Source organism: Sparus aurata, chromosome 1, assembly GCF_900880675.1.
Source record: "Sparus aurata chromosome 1, fSpaAur1.1, whole genome shotgun sequence".
In the NCBI taxonomy this organism is placed as follows: Eukaryota; Metazoa; Chordata; class Actinopteri; order Spariformes; family Sparidae; genus Sparus; species Sparus aurata.
Window position 1 is genome coordinate 28,445,051 of NC_044187.1, and position 27,123 is coordinate 28,472,173.

General features: G+C 40.9%; 1 protein-coding gene across 1 annotated transcript in view; it reads left to right on the forward strand.

Annotated features, from left to right (window-relative positions):
* The window catches only part of pkd1a (polycystic kidney disease 1a), a 76,577-nt gene that overhangs the window by 5,419 nt on the left and 44,035 nt on the right, over positions 1-27,123 (forward strand). Inside the window, exons 2-12 of the mRNA XM_030423466.1 lie at positions 14,175-14,246; positions 14,574-14,642; positions 15,657-15,728; positions 17,735-17,898; positions 18,267-18,517; positions 18,915-19,175; positions 19,287-19,467; positions 21,910-22,081; positions 23,737-23,954; positions 25,562-25,683; positions 25,785-25,935. Of these exons, the coding sequence (XP_030279326.1) occupies positions 14,175-14,246; positions 14,574-14,642; positions 15,657-15,728; positions 17,735-17,898; positions 18,267-18,517; positions 18,915-19,175; positions 19,287-19,467; positions 21,910-22,081; positions 23,737-23,954; positions 25,562-25,683; positions 25,785-25,935 (1,733 nt within the window). The remainder of the gene's footprint in view (positions 1-14,174; positions 14,247-14,573; positions 14,643-15,656; positions 15,729-17,734; positions 17,899-18,266; positions 18,518-18,914; positions 19,176-19,286; positions 19,468-21,909; positions 22,082-23,736; positions 23,955-25,561; positions 25,684-25,784; positions 25,936-27,123) is intronic.

The following is a 27,123-nucleotide window of genomic DNA, read 5'->3' on the forward strand; positions in this document are numbered from 1 at the left end:
CAAATGAATTGTCCTCAGCTGTTGACAGCTGTCATCAGCAGTGCCCCCTTTATATGAAGTGTAAACACAGTCGTGGCCTCACACACACCGCGGTCCTATCGGCCCTGCTCAGGAGAATTTTGTGGTGTTACCATGGCAGCAAGACGCACACACACACACACACACACACACACACAGACTGCAGGCGTAGTGATGTGCTTTTTGCAGTCTATTTGCAGGGAGCAGTCTCGACTTCGCGCTGTCATGAGGCTTCACAGACGGACAAGACTCAATCTCTAATTCGCCCACTTCTACATTTTATTCATAGATTTTCAGTTTACATTGGCAGTATAGAGAGAAAAAAAATCATATACACAGTCAAAACCACTGGGTTAAAAATGTACACAGTGTGGGCCAATATAGCGCTGACGCAATACTGGGGAAAGAGGGACCAGGGACGAACGGAGAGTTTTGGTTTCAGTTTTATATCACTGTTGAGTTACTAGGTCAAAACAACTCTTCTGTTTTGTGGTTGTCTACTTTAAAACGAACCCAGTGTTTTTAGTGTGTAATATTGTGGACTATTCCTGATTGTTTTAGCAGGGTTTGAGAGGAAATATGCTAAAAGCATTATCTCAGGTGAATTTAGGTGTGTAAGTTAAATTGATTTCAGGAGAAAGTCATGCCTTCGACACATTTTTTCTAAATTGGGCCCATCTTTAAATACATCTGTCAAAGGAGCTATACCGATTGCATCTCACCCTCTCTAATCATGGGTAGTACTTCCTTGACCCTGTGTTTAAACAACAAAGGTTTCACTGCTTTAAAGTGCAGAATTAACCTCCAGTACAGTTGGTCTTTCTAACGGCGACACTCCACAGACGACAGTTACGGGACTGGGATGTTCTGTCACACCACAAATGTTGGAGATTGCTTCAAAATCCTCACCATGAAGTTACCTTGTGAATTCCACAACCAGAACATGTGACCTAGCATAGCCGGACTGTGCTGTCTTATTTGAATAATGCAATCGATGTACTTTGACATTTGACAAGGGTTTGACCATGTTGTGGGTCACGCATAGGGAGTACTCGGATTGCTTTTTGTTTTAAACGAAAAAATGCCTTAATTTTGCAATTAAAGTAATTGTTAATGAGATCAGTTTTCAAATAAGTAATCCATTACAGTGAGGATTTCTTTTGTTCCTGTGTATTTTACTCAGCCAGCTAGATGGCAAAGCAGAGAGAGCAGCTTCCGGTTCATTAGTTGTCAGTCTATATGAGTATACACGTTTTCTTGTTTTCCTAGAGGCAGCTGCTTAAGCTGTATGTCTTGGCTACGTTCGCTGTCTGATAGCAGCTAAAAAGCCCGCCCAGCTGTTTCCTTTCAGGCACCTTCGCTTTCTGTTTGCTCTTATCTTTCTCAAGTAATGGAACCTTTTTTATTGCAGTTGAATTGCAAAATATTACATGTTGTCTGAACACAGCATATTTGCGCCCTTGCAGCCATTCGGTTTGATGTTTTGAAATCAAATCGAAAATATTACTAAAGATCAAGGGTTGTTGCATCTCTAATCACCGTAATTATTACCATGCAGAGTTACGGCTCATGGAATATTCTCTTCAGTGTCGGTAGAGTCGATGCATTTAAACGGAGACGTGCAACCTCTCGACAGTTTGAGCAGCAGCATGAGGGTTTTCATTCTTGGTTTAACGAAAATACTCTAACAAGCTGCTTTTCTCAGTATGTAACATTATTAACACCACCAGGTCCTAAGGCAGGAAATGAGACGTGTCTTGAAGCATTACCTGTGGACCTCTGGTAATTTGAAATAAACACGGAGGACGTTGGTGATCTAAATAATGTCTTTAATTCGCAAAATAAAACATCCACCAAATATTACCTGTCATATTTCGCCAGTGGGGAGACCACAGATGTGTGAAGTAATTTGGGGGAAATTAGGAAACTTTTCATTTCTGTAGACGTTCCCTGCACCCCTCGCCTGACAGCAGCTGCACATAAAGACCAGTGTCAATGAAAATTATGTTGCAGCTCGTCGTCTATTATGAATGAAGAAGTTCAAATCTTTGAAAACTTTACTGAAGTTGACAACATATCCCGGAGACGACGTAGGTAAAAACAAAACAGAGACTTTGCCTGATCTTTCTGCAGTGATTCAAACAAAGTACACGTGCCCTCGACAGAGAAGTTACCTAAGAGCACTAAACCGTTCCTTCGCCATGTTTTGAAGGCAGTGAGATGGAGGGAACACTCTCCCACTTCTTGTTGTGCTTTTTCCATCTCTGCTGCGCTCCTCCTCCTCCTCCAGTCAGTTACCGACCATACAACCACCTATATACACACACACACACACACTCACTCACTCACTCACTCACTGACTTTAATAAAGTGGGGAAGGAAAGATTGAACATACGTACCATACGCGGGGGAGAATTTGTTGTGTTGCTATGGCAATAGCAACTAATGACATCATTCACAGAAGCAAAGAACGAGGGGAGCAACGGGGAGAGAAGAAGATGAGACAGCTCCTATGCTCTGTGTGTGTGTGTGTGTGTGTCTGTGATTATTAACTGCTGGTAAAAAATATCTTGGTTCATTATTAACTCACTTGGGTGGCTGTGGTGACACAGCAGGCTGAAGAAGGAATTTGTTTTCACAAGAAGAAACTAATTTCTGTGTGTGTGTGAGGTTGAAGGTTGAAGTCGTTCTACATCTTTGAAGTTATTTAGCCCTTGTAAGTTTGGAGCACTGCAGCTCTGTTTTGATCGCACCCTGTAACACCAACACAACGGATACACTCCAAGGCTTTTTTGTGCACATGTGGGCATCACTCACACAGTTGGCTGCAGTACTTCCTGCCAAAGCTCTGCCAGATGTGCTGTGTTCATGATCAGCAAAGCTTGAAAAAGAGAGACACGCAGAAAGGGAACTAACAGGGTAACACAGAGGATGAAATACAGGTGCGGCAGCTGTCCTCGTTGAACCCAGCTGGAGATACGGGGATTAATTTTCCTGCTCACAGAGTAAGCTGTTTGTGGTCATCTTAAAATGTAACCTGAAAAATGCTTGTGGCCAAATGCTCCAGCACACTTACTATAAAGCATTACTTTTCAAAGCATGTTGATTCGATATTTTTCCCGTTAGTCCTCTAAATGTATTTCACGCCGTTAATCAGCATCTACAAGAGTGGAGGTTTGACAGTTAAGAAGTGACTGTATTACATATTACATTGCCCAAAAACAAATACATGAAATTGGAAGATCAGTCACAAAATCCTGCAAAATAAAGGTGCATGGTAATTTATTGGTCATTATACAACATAGGGTTGCATAACGAGATTAAAGTTTGTCAACTCCTTCATTTGACAAAAATTACAGAACATATATATACAGTTAGGTATATACAAATACACGTAAACACAAAGTACATCTTTTGAATCTGTGTCAGGGTGTATGACAGCAGTAGCAATGTGATGGTGACGATAATGTGGGGGAACACAAGCTGTGACTGTGTGTGAGCACCAAGCGTCGACATTATAAACACAGATTCCACCTCTCCTCGTCCAGCAGGTGTACTCCTGCGTCCCGGTTGTCCTGTCAAGTGCAGCTGCTTGATCCGAGGTGCTGTGGTGGGGTCAGGTCTCTGTGGGCACAACAGTCTCTGATTTCGCCTTTAGTCCATTTCCTTCTCCTGCGACCAGATATTAGCCAGGAGTCAGCCTTAAACCAAGTTGGATTAGCATGGCTCTCTTATTCCAACTCTCTTCCTCCCTTGGGCGGTCGAGCTGATCAGGCTGAGCGGTCGAAAGACGCCGTGGGCCGTGATGGTCTCAAAGTCCTCTGGACACAAAGGATACAAGTAACAGATGAATAAAATAGATTTGCAGAGGGAGAAATCACAATTGCCTTCTCGCTCCTTCATTCCTGCTTTTATACCTGCATTAGAGATTCATTCAGCATATTGGTAATCAAGGCTTACCGGTGGACCCTCATGAGGAAAGTACACTTGCAGTTGCAAAATGTTCTTACATGTTTTTTAAACAAGCTTTCCCTCGCTCCCCCGCGTTAAGTCCAAATATCTTTGTTGTATTTTACTGACAGGACAGAATATTAATAGAAGATCAAGCCATAGAGGAAAATCCTGCAGAGACTGGATCTTGTTTATGTGAGCTCAAGCTAACTTACTTGTTGCATCTTTTAATGATTTCGCATGCAGCCAATCTAAAATCTTAACCTTTCGACTGGGTCGTGCGAGGGATCAGGACAAAGTGCGCAAACCACGTGCAAACATTTGACTTCCGCTCCACCTCGGTAACCTGTTGTCTCCCTGTTTTTTCCATTTAGAAAAGAAGTTAAGACAGCGATAATTGGATTTTGCCTTCTGTGTTGAGATTTGAACGACCAGGACAAGAGTGTGTGTTTGTGTGTGTGTGTGTGTGTGTGTGTGTGTGTGTGTGTGTGTGTGTGTGTGTGTGTGAGAGAATTACAGAAACACACCCTGTTTTTGTAGTCTGTTCACACTGTGCAGAGTCCCAGACTTAAACATTTCTCAGAATAACACTCAGTGCTGCATGAGCTAAATGATAATCAGGGTCTTTGAAACAAGTTGTCTGCTAAAATTCCAATAAAAACCAAGTCAGCGGTTCCATTTTCATTTAAATCTCAATGAGTTTTTTTTTACCTGGTTAAATAAAGGATATTGATTGAATGTCATGTGAAATTCAAAAGGCCTGTTTTGCATTTTCATTTTCAAGTCAAGAATGCATCTGCCATCACTAAACAGGAAGTACCCATGTCGTCCCTGTACCGTGTCTTTTTTTTCTTCCAACCTTGTCACACTTGAAAGAAAAATTTACCTGAAGCTTTACAAGGACGTAGTGCACAGAGGATCCACATCTGTAAAGTCGGGAATGCAAAAAAGGCGCATTTGAGTGTCATTTTTTTCATGCCAGTGAGCCTGAAAGCCACACATGCAGCTGATGCAACCAGAAAAAACAAGCAGACACATCACAAAGTCGATAAAAGAACATGAGGTGGAGCAGTCGGACATCCAGCTTATGGTGTGGATCTGAGGTAGTTTTATTTGTACTAGTTTTCACTGCGGATTGCACCGGCAGCCAACCTCTAGGCTATCGGGGTGATTGAGGTTTCGCTCTTCTCCATCGCGTTGGAGGATAATTCAAGCGCTGGGTGACAGACTTCGTTACTGTGCTGTCTGCCCTCTCAGCTTTCGCTTGTTCCATTGCAGTCCCGCTCAGTGTGCTTCCTGCTCTCTCTGCTCTTTCTGTTTCGCTTGTTGCATCAGGTTATGTGGAGCTTCACACTTCTGCAAGCAGATAAATTGTACTTCAGTGCTGTCTGCACGGCCTCCCTGCCTGGAGCCACATGCATAAAAAAACATGTCGCCTCGAGGCTAGAAATATGCGCAAATACCCTTTGTGTCAGATTTACACTGCTGTGCTTAGACGTGATTATGTTTCATGAATCTCAAACATTGTTTAACTGTGCAAATGTGCAATGAACCTGATTTCCGTCCTGTGTGTACACAGGATAGACACGTCCTCTAATCTGCTGTTTGTATGTATACGCCCCTGCTACACCAGTTAACAAAGAACAGCAGAAAAAAGTTTCATCACTGTGTCTGTGTTTTGTTGGCGAGGTCAACCAACAAAGCCAGTTCAGCCAAACTGACACAGACTGAAAAGGCTTTGAGTTGTTGGTTGTTGATACATTAAAATGGTCTACCTTCTTACTCCAGGCTAAAAATATCTTGACAACTGTTGGATGAATTGCTACGAAATCTGGTACGGACATTCATGCTCTCCTTAGGATGAGTTGCACACAAAACTTAAGTTTGCCCAAGACTTTCGACTATGAACTAAAAACATGTCAAATTTACGACATTTTCATTGACTGTACTTTGTCATCATTGCCAACTAGTAAAACTTAGCATGCTAACACACTGGACTGAGATGATAAACATGGGCTTTGCTATAGTTATTTGCCGGTGATGGCGGAAAATGATGATGATGAAAAGTGTCACCAGATGAACGGCTCACTGTAGTGTCTATTTAATAAGAGATGGGCTTGAGATGGGAGAGGCTTGAACAACGTTTCAGTCGTTGCTGAGTTTGAAAAAGAGACTGAAGTAAAATATTCTGAAGTGTCCATCATTGGCTTTCGTGCCCGTCAGCCAGCTGGTCGTTCAACAGAGACTGGAAAGAAGTGAGATGTCCCCCTGCTTAGCATCTTTCATTATCGGCTCTGGAATAAATATGTGTCTTCTTTAGAGGTGCATTGATAAGATTTTAAAAACATGTTCTGGATTTGGTCTGATGTGCTGTTTTCTTCTGAACAGCTGCTTTTCCTCCACATCTTAAATGGGTTTACCTGAATTTAAAAAAATGAAGGCCTTACAGAGCTGCAAGCATGGCTGTAGACACGTGTTTTATAACATGTACCTCCTGCTCCTAAACAGTTTGATTCCCAGTCAGACCCCACGTCCCAAGAGAGTTAAAAAAATAGAGAATAAAAAGGTTGTGTGAGGACAAATACGTTCACTAAATAAAATAACAAATGTGATCTTGTTGCTGCTTCAAAGTATTTGTATAGCATTAGTTGATGGAAAATCTGAAACACCCTGATTGATATTTTAATGGGTTTCCTTTATGGAATTTGAATTGCATTGCATAAGAATTGTTTGGAGACATTTTATATACTACGGAGAAAATTTTGACCCTGATTTATATTTGATTTTTCTCATCTTTGATGACAGCATCTTGTCATATTTCGAAGGACACAGTAGAATTTTTAATTTTTTTTTTTTTAATAGCTGTTTATAATTGCAGCTCAATGAATTGTGACATTATAGAAATGATAATTGTGTTCAACATTTACCATTTAATTGGCGCGTCCCTGTGCCACAAGGGTGACTTAAATGGAATCCAGTGGGATCGTCGCTGTTTTACATTACCATTTTACAGATCATGTCAAAGTTCAAATGCAAATTTCAGCCATCCTTTACATTTTAGTTTGTAGCTTTGAAAGGTCCAGGGGCCAGATGCATAAGTCAGGCGCACAAAATCCAAGCATATGCCATTTCACATGCAAATTATTTATATTACAATACGTAGGGTGAGAAGGAGGCAAGCGTACACGTGATAGTTCAGAGTTACGTGGAGGCTGACACAAAGAAGAAATATCCATCCATATAGATCTATGTTGTGAGCAAATTTTAGCATGTATGATTTTTATGTCTTTGATTAAGCACTTTGTAAATAGATGTTATTTACATAACCATATTTATACCCTTCACAGTTTTTTTTTGTTTTTTTGCATTTTACAATAGGTTTATTTCTGCTTGTTACTCTCATTATATGTTTGTGGTAGTTTTTTTAGATGTTTGTCTCAAGTTGTATGTTGGTATTTTGATATTGATGATGGAGAAATCCCTGCTGGCATTGATCAGATAGACAGTTTTGTTCAAACTGACTAAAACAGTAGATTGCAGCAATGTGCTGAAGATGCGTCGACACTGTAGAGAAGCAGAAGCTGGTCCCACTACGGCATTGTTTGCTCCAAACATTTGTTTCCGTTCACTGCCAAGTTGTCAGGGATATTTACCAGGGTTTTCTAATTCTTGGCACTCTCCTTCAGTTTGTGTGTGTGTGTGTGTGTGTGTGTGTGTGTGTGTGAGTGTGCCTTTTGTGTGTGCCTTTTGTGTGTGTGTGTGTGTGTGTGTGTGTGTGTGTGTGCGTGTGTGCTTGTGTTTGTGTGTGCAAGTTTGTAGAACTGAGCCAGAAAGACAGATTTGACCCATTTGTAAAATATATCAAGTTGTGAGTTTTTGCAGTTTAACATAGAAAATATAGTTATTTCCTTTCTGTATTGAGATTATGCCTGAAATAATAACTAGTTGTTTTTCCCTTTTGCGTATAGTCACACCCCAGATGTACTGCAGGCCGAAGACCCATTTTCGGTTTAAGCCCGCAGTTTATGACTTCAAGATAAGTGGGACTCATGCAGTTTCGTTTACCAGAAAAAGTTAGCAATGAGCACAATACAGTGTTACAGGATTTGTGTTTTCCCTGCATGCATTGACAGCATGTGTGTGTGTGTGTGTGTGTGTGTGTGTGTGTGTGTGTGTGTGCGCGCGTCGTTCTGTGAGTGAGTGTGTTAAACCGCTGCACACAGCTGCCCTTCACTCGCCAGCTGGACACCAGACAACCCAGGCAGCAGCAGCTGGAAAAATGGACAGAATGTTCTAAAGAGGAGAGTGTTTGTGACCCGGCCAGCCAGACTGAGAAGCAAAATGTTGGGCTTTTTAGACCGAACTTTTTCTATCAACACCCCCTTCTCTCCTACTCCTAGGCCCATTCCCCTAATTTCATGCTCCCTCTCTTCCTGCAGTAGGGAAAGTACCCTCCCACCTCTTCCTCCACTTATGGCCCAGGCATGAGATGCCGGCTGGCAGCGTGTGTGCAGGAGAAGGGCCTCGCTGGTACTGGCAGCCCACAGTGGAGCGATTGTTCTCCAGACCTGGCCGGTGTCGCCCACCGCTGGTTCCTCCTTGGCTTCCCCTTCACACCTGCCTTGTCCTCCTCTAACTCCATCATCTTCAACCCCGTCCTGCTTTCCTTCCCGTCAGACTCTATAGGTCTGCCCATCCTTTGAATATAAACAAAGCAGTAGAGCTACAGAAGGAAAAAAGAAAAGGGGAAAGATGTTTGGAGAAGTGACTGGGGGAGGGTGGCAGCAGCAGGCAGGAATCAGCCAGGCAGGCTGAGGGGGATGAAAGCGACCACAGAGCAGTCTGTGTTTAGTGGGTTAGTGGAGCGCTGGCCTTCACTTACAGGGACTTGGACCACTTTGCCACCACGATGCAGTAGATATCAATCTGTGTTACAGTACGATCGGACCTACATCACAGTTTTCATCACCAAACCGTTCTTTTGTTCTCAATTTAGTGCACACGAATAAAGTCAAACTAATATCCATCCTCTTTAATAGCTTTCTTTGTATTTTTCATATCCTACATCTCTCTGGCTCTTCAGATTTATATTTTCCTCTCTACCCGAGCAGAGTAGTCAATGAGGAGTGTGTGTGTGTGTGTGTGTGTGTGTGTGTGTGTGTGTGTGTGTGTGTGTGTGTGTGTGCGTTTTTGTGTGTGCTCGTTCTCATCCTCCAGCTCAGAATAAGTGGCACCAGACAGGCCTTATAAGGAGTGGTTAGATCATTGGCCACACCGTTAGTAAAACAGAACCATATGTGTGCTCCTCGTGTGTGTGTGTGTGTGTGTGTGTGTGTGTGTTCATGCACAAGCCTATACCTCAAGTGTGCTGCACTGTGTGTGTGCGTGTGTGTAAGTAAAACCATGTGTGTCCAGAGGTAGCAGAGAGAACGGGAGCCTGTTGCTAATAGATATGGTGAAGGTCACATTGTATGGTCATGTTAAACCCACGGCCATGAGATCTGAAAGAAAGCTTTTGTATACAATGGAGTGGTACACGCGCACATCTGCAGCGATGTTGAGAGCATTGCATGGGCCAAGGTGTCAGACTAATGATCAGCCTGTGGGATTGGAGCGTCTAAATGTTGTCCTGTTTCATCTGCTGATGTTTTTAGCAGAGGAGAGCTCTCTCTCCCTCTCTCCCTCTCTCTCTCTCTCTCTCTCTCTCTCTCTCTCTCTCTCTCTCTCTCTCTCTCTCTCTCTCCTTCTCTCTCTCCCTTTCAGTCTCCGTACTTCTTACACAGCTTGTCTGGAATGTACAGATGTTTCCTTTTGGGAATGGGCGTCCTGCTCTGTTCACACACACACACACACACACACACACACACACACACACATTGGTAGAAAGAGAGGAGAAAGGGGAGCACATTCCCATACACTCATATACACATTTTCCTGTCTTAGATTTTTTTAAAACTCCAGGCCAGCAAGTATCTTGTCTTCTCACACTATCACTCACAAAAACATACACACAACATCTGGCTTTTTGTCTTCTCGCTCCCTGTTTTCTCCCCCTTTTGTTGCATCGTCCTCACATGCAGCAGAAGCTTTGCTGCGAGACTGGAGGCCCTTCACTCTGCTCGCCTCTGTCCTGCCTCTTCCTCCTTTTGGCAGCTCACCTCCACAGCTCAACTTGTTTCTCACATCCCGACTCGTTCCTCTGCTCATATCTCATAGACTTCAGGTTAAGTGATGTGATGGTGTCTGGTTTCTGTGTGCTGTGCTTACTGTCAACACTGGGGGATAAGTAAAATGAAATTGTTAAAGATATGTTTGAGGTTAATTTAAAGACAGTTTTAAGTAAGTCTACAATAAAATTTATGGGAGGATTAACAATACTTTTTTTATCTTATGTATTTGTGTAAAAAAGATGAATAAAGATGAATGAATACATATATATATATATATATATATATATATATATATATATATATATATATATATATATTATATATATATATATATATATATATATATATATATATATATATATATATATATATATCTGTAAACATATATACAGATATATATATATACATATATACAGATATATATATATATATATATATATATATATATATATATATATATACATTACAATTTTTCTTTTTTAAAGTTCCAAAAACAACTGCAATACATATAATACCAATAATAAAACGGGACTACAGCATACAGAATTACAAATCACCTGACCTTAAATTTTGTAATGAAAGAATATTGTTCTAATGGGGATGAGGGTGCAAACCAGAGGTGTTGAATGCATTTCACATACATATGTTTTAGCTTCTATGAGTGGAAAACCATGCTGTAGGCCAGGGTGACTGGCTTAGGATTTTGGAATAACTAGGAAGATAAGGGAAACATCCTTGTGCAGTTCTAAATAGTCTGGAAATCTATTTTGGACTTAAAGTTGGCTACATAGACATCTTTTTCACGTCATTCCCGTGAGGACCTTCACAGTTACCCCAAGGTGCGAAATTCACTCAGATCAACTTATCACAATAGTGTTTTTATTGCAATCTGCGATATTATCTTTTATTGTCTTGTCCCCAGTTAACATGGTAGAGGAAAGTGTCACAAACAAAAACTTGTGACAACTGTCATGAAATAAAATTTATAAAATTTGTTCAGCCTCATAAACGAGGTGTAAAACAGGGAGGAGCAGAGCGCAGCATGGAGGCCAGTGACGATGATTACTATGGTTACTTTTTTTTATACAACTTACTTAAATCTTTCTTTCAATCTTTCAATCTTTCGAGTGCTGCTTAAACAGAGACGGACGGAAATGTTTTCACATGCATTCTTCAACATGCACGGCAGCATCGCACCAGAATCTGAGCTGAAGACTATAAACACCTGTGACTACAGTTCAGTCATCTGATCCGGAAATTGTACCCTTTCCCGTGGAAGACTAAATTTAGATGTACATTTATTTACATATATTTTTTATCTCATTTGTCCAGTTAGAAAGGCTTATAAGACCTAAAGTAATAGTAAAAAGCATGTCAGGCACCAAAGCGTCTGCTACCTCTCATTGTTCTGCTCGTCTTTCACCTCTGCTCATTGTCATCGTCTCAGGTGTGAAGGTGTGAAAGTGTGGAAGTGAATGATCTGAAAAAAGATCTGCCATCATCTTGAAATGTGCTGCTACACTGTAGACCAAATAAGATGTCATTGATCTCATGTGAGCGCCATACATGACTATATCAATGTGAGTGAGTGGCATTTAAAGTTTTCTCATTAGTCGTCCTGTCATCCACAGCGTAACTCACAGGGGTTTATTACTCACTTTTTAAATGAACATTACTCCCAGTAACTCACAAACTGCCTAATTATATCATTAATCACAGGTCTGAAGCTGGATCATTTCACATCATGAGAATGTTTGTGAGCCCTTCAGAATCATCTGTATTTCTAAATGAAAATGGGATCAGATCCCTAAAACTAGATAAAGAGTACACAGTTAAAATCATACAAAACACATTACATGTAGTTACTTTAAATGTCTTTGTTAGAGAAAGTATATGAGCCTCTAGAACCATCAGTCTATAGGTATTTGGTGTCTGATGTTCTTATCAATGGGACGGCAGTCAAGTGCGAGTTATTCGCTGCTGGTGTTTTTGCTGAAAGAATGTAAACCTGAATATTTACTATCAAAGTCTGGAGCCAGGTCTGTGTCAGTGTTACATATCTTGATCAAAGGAGATTTCTGTGGAGTTAAACAGGGGTTGATGTGCACCGGGCTAGAAAAGGTTACAAAAACACTATGGCCTTCATCGACCCACTGTCAGGCAGAGCGTCTACAAATGGATTGAATTCAGCATCATCTCCCTAGGAGTGGACCTATAACAGAAAAACACTCCAAACACTCGAACATTAAACAAGAATAGTTTGTAGGGCAGCAAAGCAAGGTAAAGGGCTGAACCAGAAGGCTATTGAAGGCATTTTCTGTGGACGGATGAGAACTGAGTGTTAGTTAGTTAAAAAAAAAACAAATCTGCTTTCTGTCTTCATCCCTGCTGTGAAGCACAGCGGCGGCAGTACCAAGGTTTGGTGCTACTTAATTGCCTCGACACGAGGACATCTTTGGACATCTTTTAATCTTTGATGTAACGGCGAATTCATGATTCAACAAAAAATCACTTTATAGGATGGATGGCCTAGTCGAAGTGCAGGCCTTAATCCAATAGAATTGTTGTGGAAAGTCCTGAATCTGTTTTGTATGTGGGATCGAAAATTCCCCCGAACCAAAGTGTGGGACTGATCAACAATTAAGGAGGGCTCACACTACAGGAGTTTTTCAAATCCTATCCAATTTTGAAATTGTGTTGCATCAGCCACATAAAGAAAGTCTTCACAGATGTTCTTGTGTCCAATCTCAAACATGCACGCACTAGAAGGTGTGAAGATAATGATGCGCCTCACTCTACAGGATTGACGATAAAGGAGAATCAGGCTTAAAATTGGTCCAAAAGTCTTGTTACGTGATCCCTGCCTGAGAAAAAAATGTTTGGTTGAAGTTATTATTGCTCAACAAAGCAAAGTTTCACATGTTATTCCCAACAAAGATAATAAATGTTTTATACTTTTACTCAATAAAAAATACTAAAAGTATATTTTGTGTTATTTGTCCGAGCATTTCAGGACAGGATAAAGTTTTGATCACATTTGGGATCATATTTATGCAGACAGGCTTTACAAACTTTATTGCACATGGTTCCATCATACTTTTTTGACCTGAGTATCATTTGAACATCGACAACTGAAGGGGCCTTTGTCATCATGGGGAACCTGTGAAAACGGCCATCTGCAGTTATGGAGGGCTGTATGTTTTAATTGTGAGGAAATAACCCTGATGATGTCACAGTGATGTAATCTGCTTGAGCTTGGACGATTTTAAACATAATGGCTATGTAACAAATTTGATAGAAGCGGGAATTTCATGAGCAAAGAGAATCTTATTTACTTTTTTAGTTGCATTATGGGAAAATGTAGGATCTGGTGTGTTTTGAACTTGACCCATGCTAGACACTGAAAGTCTGCTGCTTTGAATTTGACCAACTGTAGTGCCCATTTCAATTAGGCAATTTTATTGATTTATTTTGATAAAGAAATGTTACTTGGGGTGTCTTTCTAGCCATATCGTCTAACAAACACCATACAATCAATTTGACCCCAGTTTAAATTTGGCCAGGACCTCTGTTATAATGTCAGCCCCTCTCACTCCTTATTTTTGCTGTCACTCTCTACAAGCTGACATTGAATTAAAGGCAAAAGAAAATGAAATGCTGCTTTATTAGTTAGAAGGAGATGTGGGCTTACTGTCCTTTTGGCTGGTGAACATATTGACTGAATCAACTAGAAAAGTTAAAGGTCAGCAATTTTAAAATGCATCTGATATAATTAGCTTTATGTTTCACTTTCTCTGTCCTTGCTATCGTTACATTTCATTTCCCAGCACTATGCAGTCTCATAGGTACTTGTGTTTGTGTGGTTGTGTGTGTGTGTGTGTGTGTGTGTGTGTGTCTGATTTTCTAATTGTCCCTTTGCTCCATATTTTTTTGGGTTCTGCATTTAGGCCACTCTGCAGATACATTAGACACATTACATTACACATCATCTTGCCTTCACATGAATTTTAAATTGTGGATGTTTTGTTCCCGCAGAGATCTTTCCAAGAACCACATCTCCTCCCTTGATACCAGCCTGCTCGACCGTCTCACTGGCCTCCGAGAGCTGTGAGTGCTGACACCATTATGTGTTTGTGTGTTCTTATCATTTCTGCAGAACATCCAATCTGTCTACATGCATCCGTGTTGATCTTTCTTTCTTTCTTGTTTTCTTTTTTCTTTCTTTCTTTTTCTTTCTTTCTTTATTTCCTTCTTTCTTTCTTTCTTTCTTTCTTTCTTTCTTTCTTTCTGTCTTTCTTTCTGTCTCTCTCTCTTCCTTTCTGTCTTTCTTTCTTTGTCTTTCTTTCTCTCTGTCTGTCTTTCTTTGTCTTTTTTTCTTTCTCTCTTTCTTTCTTTTTCTCTTTCTTTCTTTCTTTCTTTCTTTCTCTCTGTCAGGTATCTTCAAGGGAACAGGATCAATGTTTTCCCCAGAGGTGTATTCTGCAGTGGACCACTGTCAGTCCTGTGAGTACAAAGTCTAGAGAAAATTAGGCACACTCAAGGTCGAGAGGAGAGCTGAGATGAAAGAAGATAAACGAAGAATGATTGAGATGAAAAGAAAGCAGGAGACAGAGAGGCTTGGTTTTGTCTGGATTTAAGTAGGCAGAAATCCCTGGAGTAAGCCAACTGAGTATACGCAAAAAAAAAAAAACATACGTTTTATAACATACTAGACTGTGCTCACACACACACTCACACACACCAATCACAGCACGATTAAGTTCAATTACAGCTTACGGCTCCAGGCTCCTACTACCTCCCTCTTTCCCTCTCTCCATCTGTCCATCTCTGCCTTCCTCCACCCATTACCTTATTTCTTCCACCCACTGAATGGGCGTTTAAGCACATGTTTGTGTGTGTGTGTGTGTGTGTGTGTGTGATGAGAGAGGACTTTGGTGGTTTCCATCAGTTCCTTCCAAAAACCGCCACACAACGGCCCCATTATGTAGCCTAGTGGATGGAGGAGAGAGGGAGGGAGCAGGAGATTGTGAGTGGAGATGGAAGAGAGAGAAAAAAAAGAGGAAAGAAAGATGGGTGGAAATGGGAAAGAGGGGCAGGAGGGAGGATGAACATCAAAAGTCTGCATGCCGTCTGTTACTGTGCCCGTCATTTGTGTGGGATTTATAAATCATTCATTCATGTGTTTTGTTGTATATTTCAGATATATGAGTCAGTGTTTGTGTAATGAGGATGTAAGAATGTCAATTTCTTTGATAAACACAAATCTAAAAGTCATTTTGCGTGACTACCTCAAATATCAGTTGGATCATGATGCAGGAGAAGCAGTTTCGCATATTCGTTCCTCCAATGACTCAATTATTGGCCTTGAGTGCGTAGTCACTGACACAACACATTCATCTGCCAAAAATTGCAGTATGATAGTATTTTCCACAAATCAGCGCAGTCACAACAGTGAAGGAAAAAAGACCTGCTTGTGTTTTAACGTCAACAGTGATTTGTCGTTTTTTTCCCCAACAGCGATTTGAGCAACAACCAGATCACCACTGTAGAAGAAACAATATGCGACAACCTATACAATTTAACTCAAATGTAAGTAATAATTCATTGGTACTGTCTCTGTGTCTTTTCTTCGTTTGCGTCTGCAACTAACAGGAACATGAAATGGTGAATTAAAAATGCAGTTGAAATGAATTTATACATACATGAGTTTGGACACATACGCATGAACAAACGCACACATCTGATCACGCATGCTTGATAACTGGCATGTTTCCAGTTAACTCGCCTACACACAAGATGAATGAAGCTCTATTTCGGACTGGAGTGGGAGGCAGTGAGTAGTAATTATGCACCAGTCAAGGTCTTAAGATGAGAAAAGTTCTCCTCTTGTGAAGAGTCTGTCATTGAGGACAGCTAAGCTGACTAGTCGGTGATAGACGGAGAGTCACATGTCACATAATGTTATTGTTCTCTCCGTCCCGACTGTCTTCGCCCCCTGTTTTCACCCTCTTCTCCTCCTGTCACACCTGTATTATATACTGTAATATTTCTTTAATATTGTTTTCATCTATTATTCCATCACTATTGCTTCTTCCTTTCCCAATTATTCCCATTCATACACTAAATACCATTTATGATCTTTCCTTCTCTTACGTCATTCAAAGGAACACTCCTCTTCTATTGGCAGACATTTTGATATGTCACAGCAGAAAAGGCACAGGTGTAACTGATAACATTAGTCATGTTTTGTTTTTGTTTTTTTTGTTTTTTCTTTGTGCCATTTAGCTGCGCCAGCTTCAAAGTCCTTTTAGGCCCATTGTGTGTGTTGGCTCACTAGCTGCCGCAAGGTTCTTTCCAACTACTCCAAAGACTTCACATTTAACTACACTGTCGCTAAAAATATTGCCTTTATGGTTCAGTTTATGGTTAATGTTAGCTTGTAATGCTAATGTTATTGACGTAGGTAGGTGGGTAGGTAGGTACAAGAGATACATTGTTATGATGAATTGCAGGCTTTCCATACTTTTTCACAGTGAATGAAATGTAGGCCCATTGTTGGCTGTCATGCTAGCTAACAAGACACAACCTCTTAAAGGATCATTTAGTTTTTGTTTGAATGTGTAACTGATTTTCAGCTTTTAGCAGGAGCTAGATGTTATGCTAACTATTAACAGATATTATTTTTTTCCTATAACTCTATTAAGACAGCAAACAAGAGTATTATTTTAATGTAAAAGCTTAAACGTGTTTTTTCTTTTGTCTAAATATACATGCTTTTGGTCATTTTGATTAATTGAATTTAAATGTTATCAGATTATCTTATTTACTGGGGTGGTTCCAGCGTTGTTGTTGTTGTGAAGAAAGTGAAATAAACATCAATCAATGTGAAGCCACCTTTCATGGCTTGAAACTTATGACATATCACACTGCTTGTTGTACAAACAAATAAAGAAATTACTGAAAATGTTATCTTCTTGGTCGAGGACATTTGATACAGCTAAGATAAGATAATCACCCAGAATGTTCTACCATCTTTGCTTAAACATGATAACAGCTACCATTTACTTATATGGTACAGACAGTAATGGACTTCAGCTTTGATGGTTTATTACAATGTCATTGTCACATAATGTATAGTTTTATAGATGCATTTTTGTAAGTTAACCAGGACGTTAGCATCATTGTGGTCCTCTGGAGAAAAAGCCTGTGGGATTTTTCAATTGGAACGTTGGTTAGTCCAGAGAATAATCTCTGTGGCAAACATATGACAATTTTTTAACCTGTATTTTGAACCCTGATTCTTGAATGCTATAAATTAACTACATCTTGGTCCCTTAACTTCACTACATTATACTGTAAACGCTTTACCATAAAGTGATCAATTTGCAAGTCGTAAACAAAGAGTTAGAATAGTTTACAACTAAAGTCCACCTGTAAGTACAAAAATGGCAACTTATTATCAAGTTGCAGGACTCATTCCTGTGGGACTTTGTTAACAGCGGCATCAGTGCGATTAACCCCATCCCCAACCTCTGTGTTGTCTTGTTTCAACATTACTGATCCAGTCACTTCCTCCCTGTCCTCCTCTCTTCCAGTGACCTCAGCGGGAACCCCTTTGAGTGCGACTGTAAGCTGTTCCGGCTGGTCACCTGGCTCCAGGAGAAAGGTGTGCGAGTTCGACGCCCGGATGCCATGCTCTGTGACCACCCTCCTGAGCTCCGCCACCATCCCTTGCTCAACATCAGCCTGCTCACCTGTGGTATGAAACAAATACACTTGCATTTGTCACAAAAATGACAACTCAAAATACTTTTAACAATCACATTAATTTTCTTTCTGCCTTTTTTGTATTCATTCGCCCTAGAGAAGTTTTATTTGAGGGACTTAAGTAAAGTCTCTGTGGCAGCTACACTCGGGGAAACGTAGTGCACTTGACGATTGCAGGCAACTGTGATAAATGTTTCTTTATTATGAAATCCATGCGATGACAGATTCTGACATCACACAAAATGCTCATCAGTTGACCTCTTTTGATCCTTTCCGCTGGATTGGACAGAAAAGGTTTGATGCTTATTAAAATGAGATTCGAGACCAAATATATTTATGTGCCGCTTCTCTCCTCTACAGGTCTGAACTATGCGGCTTGTCTTGAGGACAGCAGCAGTGGAGGAGGGGGACGGAGTGAGCTTGTTATTTTCTCTTCCTCCACACCCGGAAACTTCACGCGTGAACAGTGTAACAGTGTGTGTTTTGCTGCATCACACCGCTATGGGGGCCTAGGGAAGAGGCACGAGTGTCTCTGCAGCACACTCGCAGAGCCGAACTTCATCAGCGAATCTCAGTGTTCCGCGGCCTGTACAAACCCCCAGGTTATGGAGGTATGTGGAACACACCGGTCCCAGATAGCTTAGTGTCGCTTCCTGTACTTTGCTTTGTTTCTTGTCTTGTAAACACAACATTCAGGATTTCCTTGAAACCCTCCCATATCGTACCAACAACTTCCCCCTGTGGCTTGAATGACTTCCCTGCATCCTCAGATTAAGTTTTCTGCAGCAACTCAAGAGAAGTCATCCAAGATGCCGATTGAAAATCAAGATTTGTTTATTTCAAATCAGCTCGGTTCATAAGTTTCATTAAAACCAAGTTTTTGTGTAAAACCATAAAAATAACAGTTAAACCACAAACATCTAAGCAATAACCAGCAAGGGAAGTTTTTTTTTTCTTTTACATTTTTGTGCATATTAACACTAAAACCTCCTCTTTCTCTATGCACAGAAATGTGGGTGGACTCAGACTCAGTATGTGTTCGCGGTGGACTTCTCTGTCTCACTGAAGCCTCTACCACTGCAAAGTGTTCATGACAGCATCAGTTTCTCCGCCGCCTCCTCTGTCACTCCGGTGACACTGTCCTGGGAATTTGGTGACCAATCATCTCGGGTCAACACTACAGGAACAGGGTTCACCACAGCAACTCACAAATATGGACTTCCAGGACGTTATTTTGTCAATTTGATGGCCTGGGCTGGACATAAAGACGTAAGAGAAAAAAAATAGGAAATCATTTTGTACAGGTTAAAAAAAGAAAGATTTATTTTTATACAAATATGACCGATTTGAATATTTCGTTTCACACTTGCGTGCGTTCAGGTTCAGGTCTCTGCGCGTGGAGAAGTGACAGTGACACTTCCACCCAAACTGGAGCTGCGCTGTCCATCTCTTGCTGTGGCCAATAAGAGCCTAGAGTTGACGCTCGTCAGCTGGGGTGCTGTTGGCGTGGATGTAGACTGGAAGATTACAAAGGATGGCGATGGAGTCCAAGTTGCCGAAGGTAAGATAATGGCTAATACACAAGCTCTGAGCAGCTCATGTAACTTAGCTGATCCATGGTTAGTAAACTTATCAGCACAGAAAGGGTGTTTGAATCTAAACTTGTCACAGTAATCCACATGCATTAGTTTGGCTCTCCTGCTGCTATACATCTGCACAGTAGCTTTGTGACTCTCTAGGGGATTTACCTGGAAAACAAACAGGGTGAATGTCTGATAAACAATACTCAAGTGGCACATCCATCATCTGGGCTGATAGCAGATTGTTAGTTAATTATTTTTCATGTATATTACCATTTCTTAATGAGCACTTGGTTAGCTGTGATAAATCATCAGCATTATATTACGAAAGGTAATTCCAAAGCTCTGCGATAAGTACAAGATTTTACTTTTTTTTTTTTAAACCTGCAGTAATGTATTTCAAAGTCACCCTCCCCTTACAAGCATGTAGGAGAACCTGAGATAGCCACTAAACTTGCGGAAAAACACTCAAGTTCCTCTCGAGAGCCAGTGTTTGGTTTGTCTGTTCTGGGCTACTGCAGAAACATTGCACTGCAACGTGGCGGACTCCATGGAGGATGACCTGCTCCCTCTGTAGATATTAAAGGCTCATTCTTATACAATGGAAGCCCAAAAATACTTAGTTTCTTATGATTATAAACTAAAGAAAACATAGTTATGAGTATTATATTCCATTTCTGCCAATACATCCCTCTAAATCATACACACAGAGCTTTAAGTTGATATGTCGAGCTCATTAGCAAACAGTCATTTCCCACCGTCACGGAGCAACCGTAGCATTAATTTGAGGTTGAGCTGCTGTCCACCTGGTGAAAAGAAGCCTAGTAGTCACTATCTTTTAGCGCTGTTTTTGGTCTCTTCCTACTCATGAAGAAAAATATCTGGCTCTCTCCCTGTTGCATGGGTCACAATGTTCAACTATCAAGTTGCTAACTTTGTCTGTCCGCAGTTTGGGGTTGCTCAGTAAGCGTACAGTGGTAAGAGTAAACCAATAGTTTATAGTATAAGTTAGCGCTGTTGGCATCACATGCTGTCTGTGTTTTTTCAGCATCAAGGTAGTTGCCAGTTTGTGGAAGAAATTGTAAATATGGCAGATTTCTGCTGACAGTGTGCACCCAGCGTGCTGTAAGTTTGACATTAGCAGTGTTAGCATTAGATAGCATTAGCAGCCTTAGCAGCATTAGCAGCGTTAGCGCTAGCTATGATGCTATGATTGGAACAGCTGCGGTGTTGTGGCGTAAATGCAATGGAAGGTTGAGATGGAATGGTACATTTAGTGGCTGAATGATGTCAATAACACCTTTAAATGAAAACTTGGTGGCTGGCAAAGTGACTTAACTCGAAAAAGTAAAGGAAACCCGTCAACTCAAAATTACTTAGTGAGGTACACTTATAATTTTTTATTTCTGAAGACTTTTTAGCCTTTACAACTTGAATTTAGTACTCTACTTGTATGAAAAATGTAAATGTATTCTGTAGGTAGCCAGAGTAGAGGGACCCATCGGTCAGTTCCTGGTGTATGAAAGCAGTCGTACATTAACTGTGCCTCTATCTCCCATTCTCACACCTACGCGGGCACACACAACCACTCTCACACACACAGAATACCTATCTCCCTCGTGCACTCATCAGCCCCTCCTTCACACCCTGTCTCATCTCCCATAACAGTGTGTTAAGATTTCTTCAAACTGTTGACTTTAATTTTAATCTGTAACAACAATTTGATCTGTGTACCAGGTTGTTTCTTTGAGATAATGTTGGGCTGGTTTCTACAAAGTGTCAGTTTACAGAACTCAGGAATTTCACTGAAGAACAGACTGTAAATATGAAAGACGAGAAATGTCACAGCGGGTTATTTCTGTCTGTCTTAACTAGATAAGATGCGCATTTGTGTCCCTGTGTATCAACATCTTTTGTGTCTCCTTTCAGGTTCAGCGATTTTCTCTCCCTTTCAAAAGCTCACACTTTTGAAAACGGAAATTTAAAAATTGCACCCTGCACTTTTTGCAACTGACACTAACATCTGAGGTGTTCCCTCCCATATTGATTAAAATGATGTGTTTTTATATTAAGATTTTAGAGGTGGAGATAAAAAAGTCCTGGAAGTAAAGGTCAAGTTAATGTTTTTTCTGGTATTCATACACTCAGTGAATCATTAATGTGGGTGCCATTTTGTGCCCTTTTTCTGTCATTCTCTCCTGTTTGTTTTGTTCACCAGAGCTCCTTTATTGTTGATATATATTAATGTGACAGTAAGTTCTGTAACTGTATAAATGCAACTCCTGTTAAATGCTCTGTAAGTTTTCTTTTACTGAACACAGTATAAAAGTACTTTTTTTTATATATATATATTCATGATTTCATCTTTTCATGATGTTGCAAGTATAACTTCAAACGATGCAAACGTTTCTGTCCTCTGCCAGCCTCTCCTCACTGTCCAACGGACGGGGTGCGCCACGCCTCACGCTGTTTCCAGATCATTCCAGGGGAGTTGAGCTGGACAGATGCTCGAGATCAGTGTTCAGACCGCGGTGGGGCTCTGGCAATAGTCAGGAGTGAGGTGCTGCGAAACCTGCTGGCACACAAAGTCACACAGTGAGTATTTCTGTCTGTATGAGGTGCAGAAATGGGGCCACAGTGTTGCCCTGTCTATAGTTTTGGATGTATATTCTCTGTCAGTTTTCTTCAAACTAAGACAGAAAAACTATTTTAGTAGATATTTCCTTTAAATACTATTATTATGACTCTTTGCTCTCAATATATATGTAAATGTATATATGTAAATACATAGATGTCAGTACTCATGCTATATCAGTAGAAGAGACCAGGAAATGGACAAATGGATCTGTCAGCTCTGTGTCACAGTGCTTCATCCTGTTTGCCTGACAAACTTTATAGTTCTCACCATGTTTGCAGCAGTGACAGCCAAAGAAACACTGTGACAGACATCAAATACTCAAAACAGCTGTTGAACTTTCAAGTACTGACAATCACAAAGAACATTGTTTGGATGCGGGTATGAAAAGTGTGTGTGTGTGTTTTTTAGGCTCTTTTGACCGAATGTGACTCCTTGTGTGTGTATGTGTGTTGGCCTAACATGAGGCTGTTTTTAAGGGCAGAACTTTTCATTTCATTATTTGCTTTTTTTAACTTCAAGGCTTAAACCACAACACATTGATTATTCTCTCTGGTTTATTTGATGTCCGTTTCTTTGTCATCTATTCATGAATTTCTGTCTTTCATTCATTCGCAGACTGCATGAAAATAGTGAAATCGCTGCTTTTTCCAACATAATGTAGCATGTGTTCAGATGTGAACAGGTCAGGATTGCATGGTAACAGTCTCTTCCCATGAAAAGTAGTGATGCATCTTTACGGTGTGAACTCTATGTCGTGGTGGTGGCTTTGTTACAATGGAAAAGGCCTTGTGCTGATTTGAAAGCTGCCAGTGTTTGGTGTTTAGGTCGGAGAGGGTCGCAAAAAACACATCTGTAAAAGCACAGCTGCATTGTAACTTTAACACCCTGGGAGGAGGAGTTCATGGTGTGTGTGTATGTGTGTTAATCTAAGGGTAGAGGCCCTGCCCTCTTAGACTGAAGAAAAAGCGTGCTGCAGATGAAGCCTGACCCTCTGCTCTCCTCTTCCACTCATGTGTTCCTCCGCCCCCTCGCTTATATAAGGACCACTTTTTTCTTCTTCTTTTTTTTTTTATCAGTCCCTGTTTTTTGCCTTTTCCTTGTTCCCTCTCTGCTTGTATATGTTAACCCCTGTCACTTTTACAGATGTAAGCACACTGCCAGTGTAGAAAAAGTCTGACCACATCACAGTGAGTCACACACTTACTTTTATTCTTTTGGAGGGAAGATGATCTTTTCCCAGTTGGCAGAAAGAAAAAATTATAGAGGGGGTCAAATAAGCAGTCCATTAGTGGAATCATGGAGTGAAAATCCAATTTATCGGTCATTATCACAGTGGCATATGAAATATCTGACACCCCCTTTTTGACATCCCATTGGGATTCAATTAAGGCTGAAGGCAGGCTGACATATAATTCACAGACTTTAATGTGTCTTTGTTGGGACCCACTTTGTCTCACAACTTGATGTTTTGTGAGGTTTGAGTGATGTTTTTTTAATTTTTGGATTGTGTCCACATTCACAAGGGCATCTACAAAAAAGATAATTGTCAGTGTGAGTGTGTGTTTCTGTGTACATTTCAAGTGACAGAGACAATTTTCTGTTCCCATTGTAGGGAGCGAGGTGTGTGGCTGGGCTTGAGTGATGTCGGCAGCCCAGGCAAGCTGCACTGGGTGAACGGCTCGGAGGCACAGGAGGGTGAGGAGGGATTGCCGCCGCGGTTCCCCCCGATCTCCCCCGGGAACGTGTGCGTGTCACTCGATCAGCGCGGCCAGACCAGTTCACACCCATGTAATGCAAAGAGGGCATATGTCTGCCAATACAGCCCCCAAGGTAGGCGCCACACACACAAAGTGACACATGCACACGAAAATACGGGGCAGTTGAAATAGATAAAAAGAAACATAGAAACCAGTGATCAGTGGAAGAAAATGAAAACAAGACACAGTCTTGATGTAAATGTAATTTCTGCAAATCCCTCTGTGCCTAAGTTGTCTGGGCAAAGAACAGAGAATTTCAACCTTCTTCACTATCAATTTTTTTTGTAAATTAAGTTGCAGCACAAACAAGCTTAGAAAGGAAGAGCAAACAGCCTCCTTCATAACTAATCACAAGCACTATATTGGCTGCCTGAAGCACAGAGCATTAATACAAATTGCTCCATATTTGAGAAGTATCCAGAGTCATTTTCAGCAATTAGGTAGCAGCCGAATACCTTATGTCTTAATATATCATCATCGCAACATAATTCTTTCTGCTAAAGGGTCACTTTTTCAGACTAGCTGGACAGGGGGAAATGGAGAGAATCGTACATGATAGATACAGGTAATAGTCTTAAATGAGTGATTAAATGTATTCCCATTTGTCATAATTTACTCCATTTGTAAAGGAAAACCTATCATTTTTATGAATGTCCAAGGGCTCCTAAAATATGACAGCAGTAGAAAATAAGCATGCTTCATGAAGTCTTAGACTACAAGTGAAGCACATGTGATTGCTTCAGCAAAATAGCTGCCATTTTGTGTCCAGTGCATGCATACCACATCTAGGTATTCAGTGGCTAGTGTGATGTGGGTGAGTGTAATCAAAAGAGATGGGCACAATACCCTTCAAATAAGTGTTGCTGAGTGCAGTCGAAATAACAACAATAATGTTTTTTAAACTGCCCTTTGTTGCCACACTGCACCTTGTAATAATCAACCTGTTTGAATCAACTGTTATTCAGATTTTCACATTTATTAAATTTGTGCTCCAAATTTTAGAGAAAGAAGCCTTTTTTGTGCATAGAAATAGTCTAGTATAGTTCAACCCAACCTTGTGTTTTAATTCAGCGCGTTAAGCCTTCTGATTTAGTTATTTCAGTTGTATGAAGAAAAGCATGTTCTGCAGTAAACATCAGGCATCAGTCTCATAAAGTAACACACAACGTAACACTTCAAGTGAGACTGGGTTGTGAGAGTCTGCACCAGAGAAAGGCTGTTAATGAGGCTGGATTCCTCTGCAGAAATGTACGACAGAGAACAAACTTCAGAGAAACTGGCACAAACCAAAACAGCCTTAAAAACTGAAACGAAATCCAGTGTTGCAGTGTGACATTGAGCTTATACAGTGTGTGTGGTGGGCTGCAGGGTGTGTGTGTGTGTGTGTGTGTGTGTGTGTGTGTGTGTGTGTGTGTGTGTGTCTGATTTTCTAATTGTCCCTTTACTCCATATTTTTTTGGACTCTGCATTTATGCCACTCTGCAGATACATTACACAGAAGTTCCACCTTTAGTCTCTTTAACAGTGGTTTTGTTTGCTTTCTCTCACCTCTTAATCTCTTTATAACAGTGCAGACTTCAGTTGCCCCATCATTTTCTTGTAAACTGCCTCCACTACCTCTCTCCTCTGTCCGCCCTCGTCTACTGCCACCTTGACTTTATTCAGTTTTTGCCTCTACAGTGCGTGTTCCAGATGCAGGGATCTACATGGTAGGCCTGGCTGTGTTCCCTTCACTTAATCACTTGCACCGCGCCCCATCGGCTCCGCTCTCTTCTCCACAGCCTCCCAGCCGTGGCATAGAGGTGAGGAAGAAACCTTAGCTTATTTGAATCATCGCACCGTTCTCCTCAAACCTTATTCATCAAGCCTTCTGTGTGTATTTTTCCACTGTTTTCCTGCTCAGGTGCTGTTGTTCCCAGCTCTGAGTTTTGTTCAGGCAGGTCGTCTTTCCTCCATTGAGTTTATCACCCAGGACCTCAGCTCACAAATCCATGTCCGTGTTCAGATCTATAGACCTCACTGTCATTATCCCGGCCTGCACCTGCTGCTACCCAGTGAGTCAAACACCTTCACTCACACACACTAACACAGTCCAAACCATCTGCACTTTCCTGGTGAGCATCAGCAGGTGTTAAAAAATCTATAAGCCACCTGCGTCCACACCTCCAGTTCGACAAAAACACACATGCACACTGACCAGCCTTGTCTGAAGTTGTTAGGTAGGTGAACATGAAAGAAAAGTTTGAATTGAGACACAAAGTAGGGCGAAACAGAAAAGAGAGGAAACAAGAGCGAACAAGGTCACATCCCCTCAGAGCGCATCCTGCCCTCATCCAGACACATGGCATGTAACTGGAACACAAGAAAGCATCATGTGCGGAAGACACAAGGAGCTCATAATGCTTTTGTTTTGAACTCGTCCGCTGAGACAAAGCAGCAAAGCTGAGCAATGGACAGGGGTGCAGAGAGCGGATGCACAGGAATGATGTGAGGGGCCAAAATCTACAGAGAGGCAAGCGGCTCTCTCATATAAAGATATGAGAGCAGGTTTTCTGTGAAGCGGAAAATGAGATAGTGAGACAATGCCAATATGCAATTATTTATTTCATGGAGCACATGGAGACAGCACTTTTGCACCATTCTCCTCAAAGCACACTAATTAATGTTCCCACTTCAGTCACATTCACACACATATTTTACCTTCAGTTCCACATGTCCTCACTTTTTGGCGGGTTTTTTTAGTGAATACAAAGATGGATTTATTTCTGTTATCTGCAGTTTTGATCCATCATGCTTGTCAGATGTGAAGACTCAAAATAATAATGATAAATAATGTTAATGTTGTTTGTGATGACATTTGTGTTTTTGTTCTTCCTCCTTAAAGCGTCACTACAGCCTTTGCTAAATACAATTCATTGATGTACTTTTTATTTGCTACATAGCCTTTGTTTTTAGAGGAAAAAGAATAATGATTAAAATGATATATGAATCAGCTAAAAACACTGGTGAAAAGTACAATTCTGAGGAACTCAGCAGAACTGTATACTTCCGCTCCACCATGTTCTAGAGAAAAGCATTGCACTTTTTACTCCATTAGCGCAGCAGTAGCTTAATCCGTAGAAACTTGGCTAGGGGTCCGGATGGTTGCCAGTTCAAGACCCATTTGAACCTGTCTATACAAAGTGTGGACTGGTAGCTTGAGAGTGAACACTGCCTTGGTGCCCTTGAGCAAGGCACCAAAT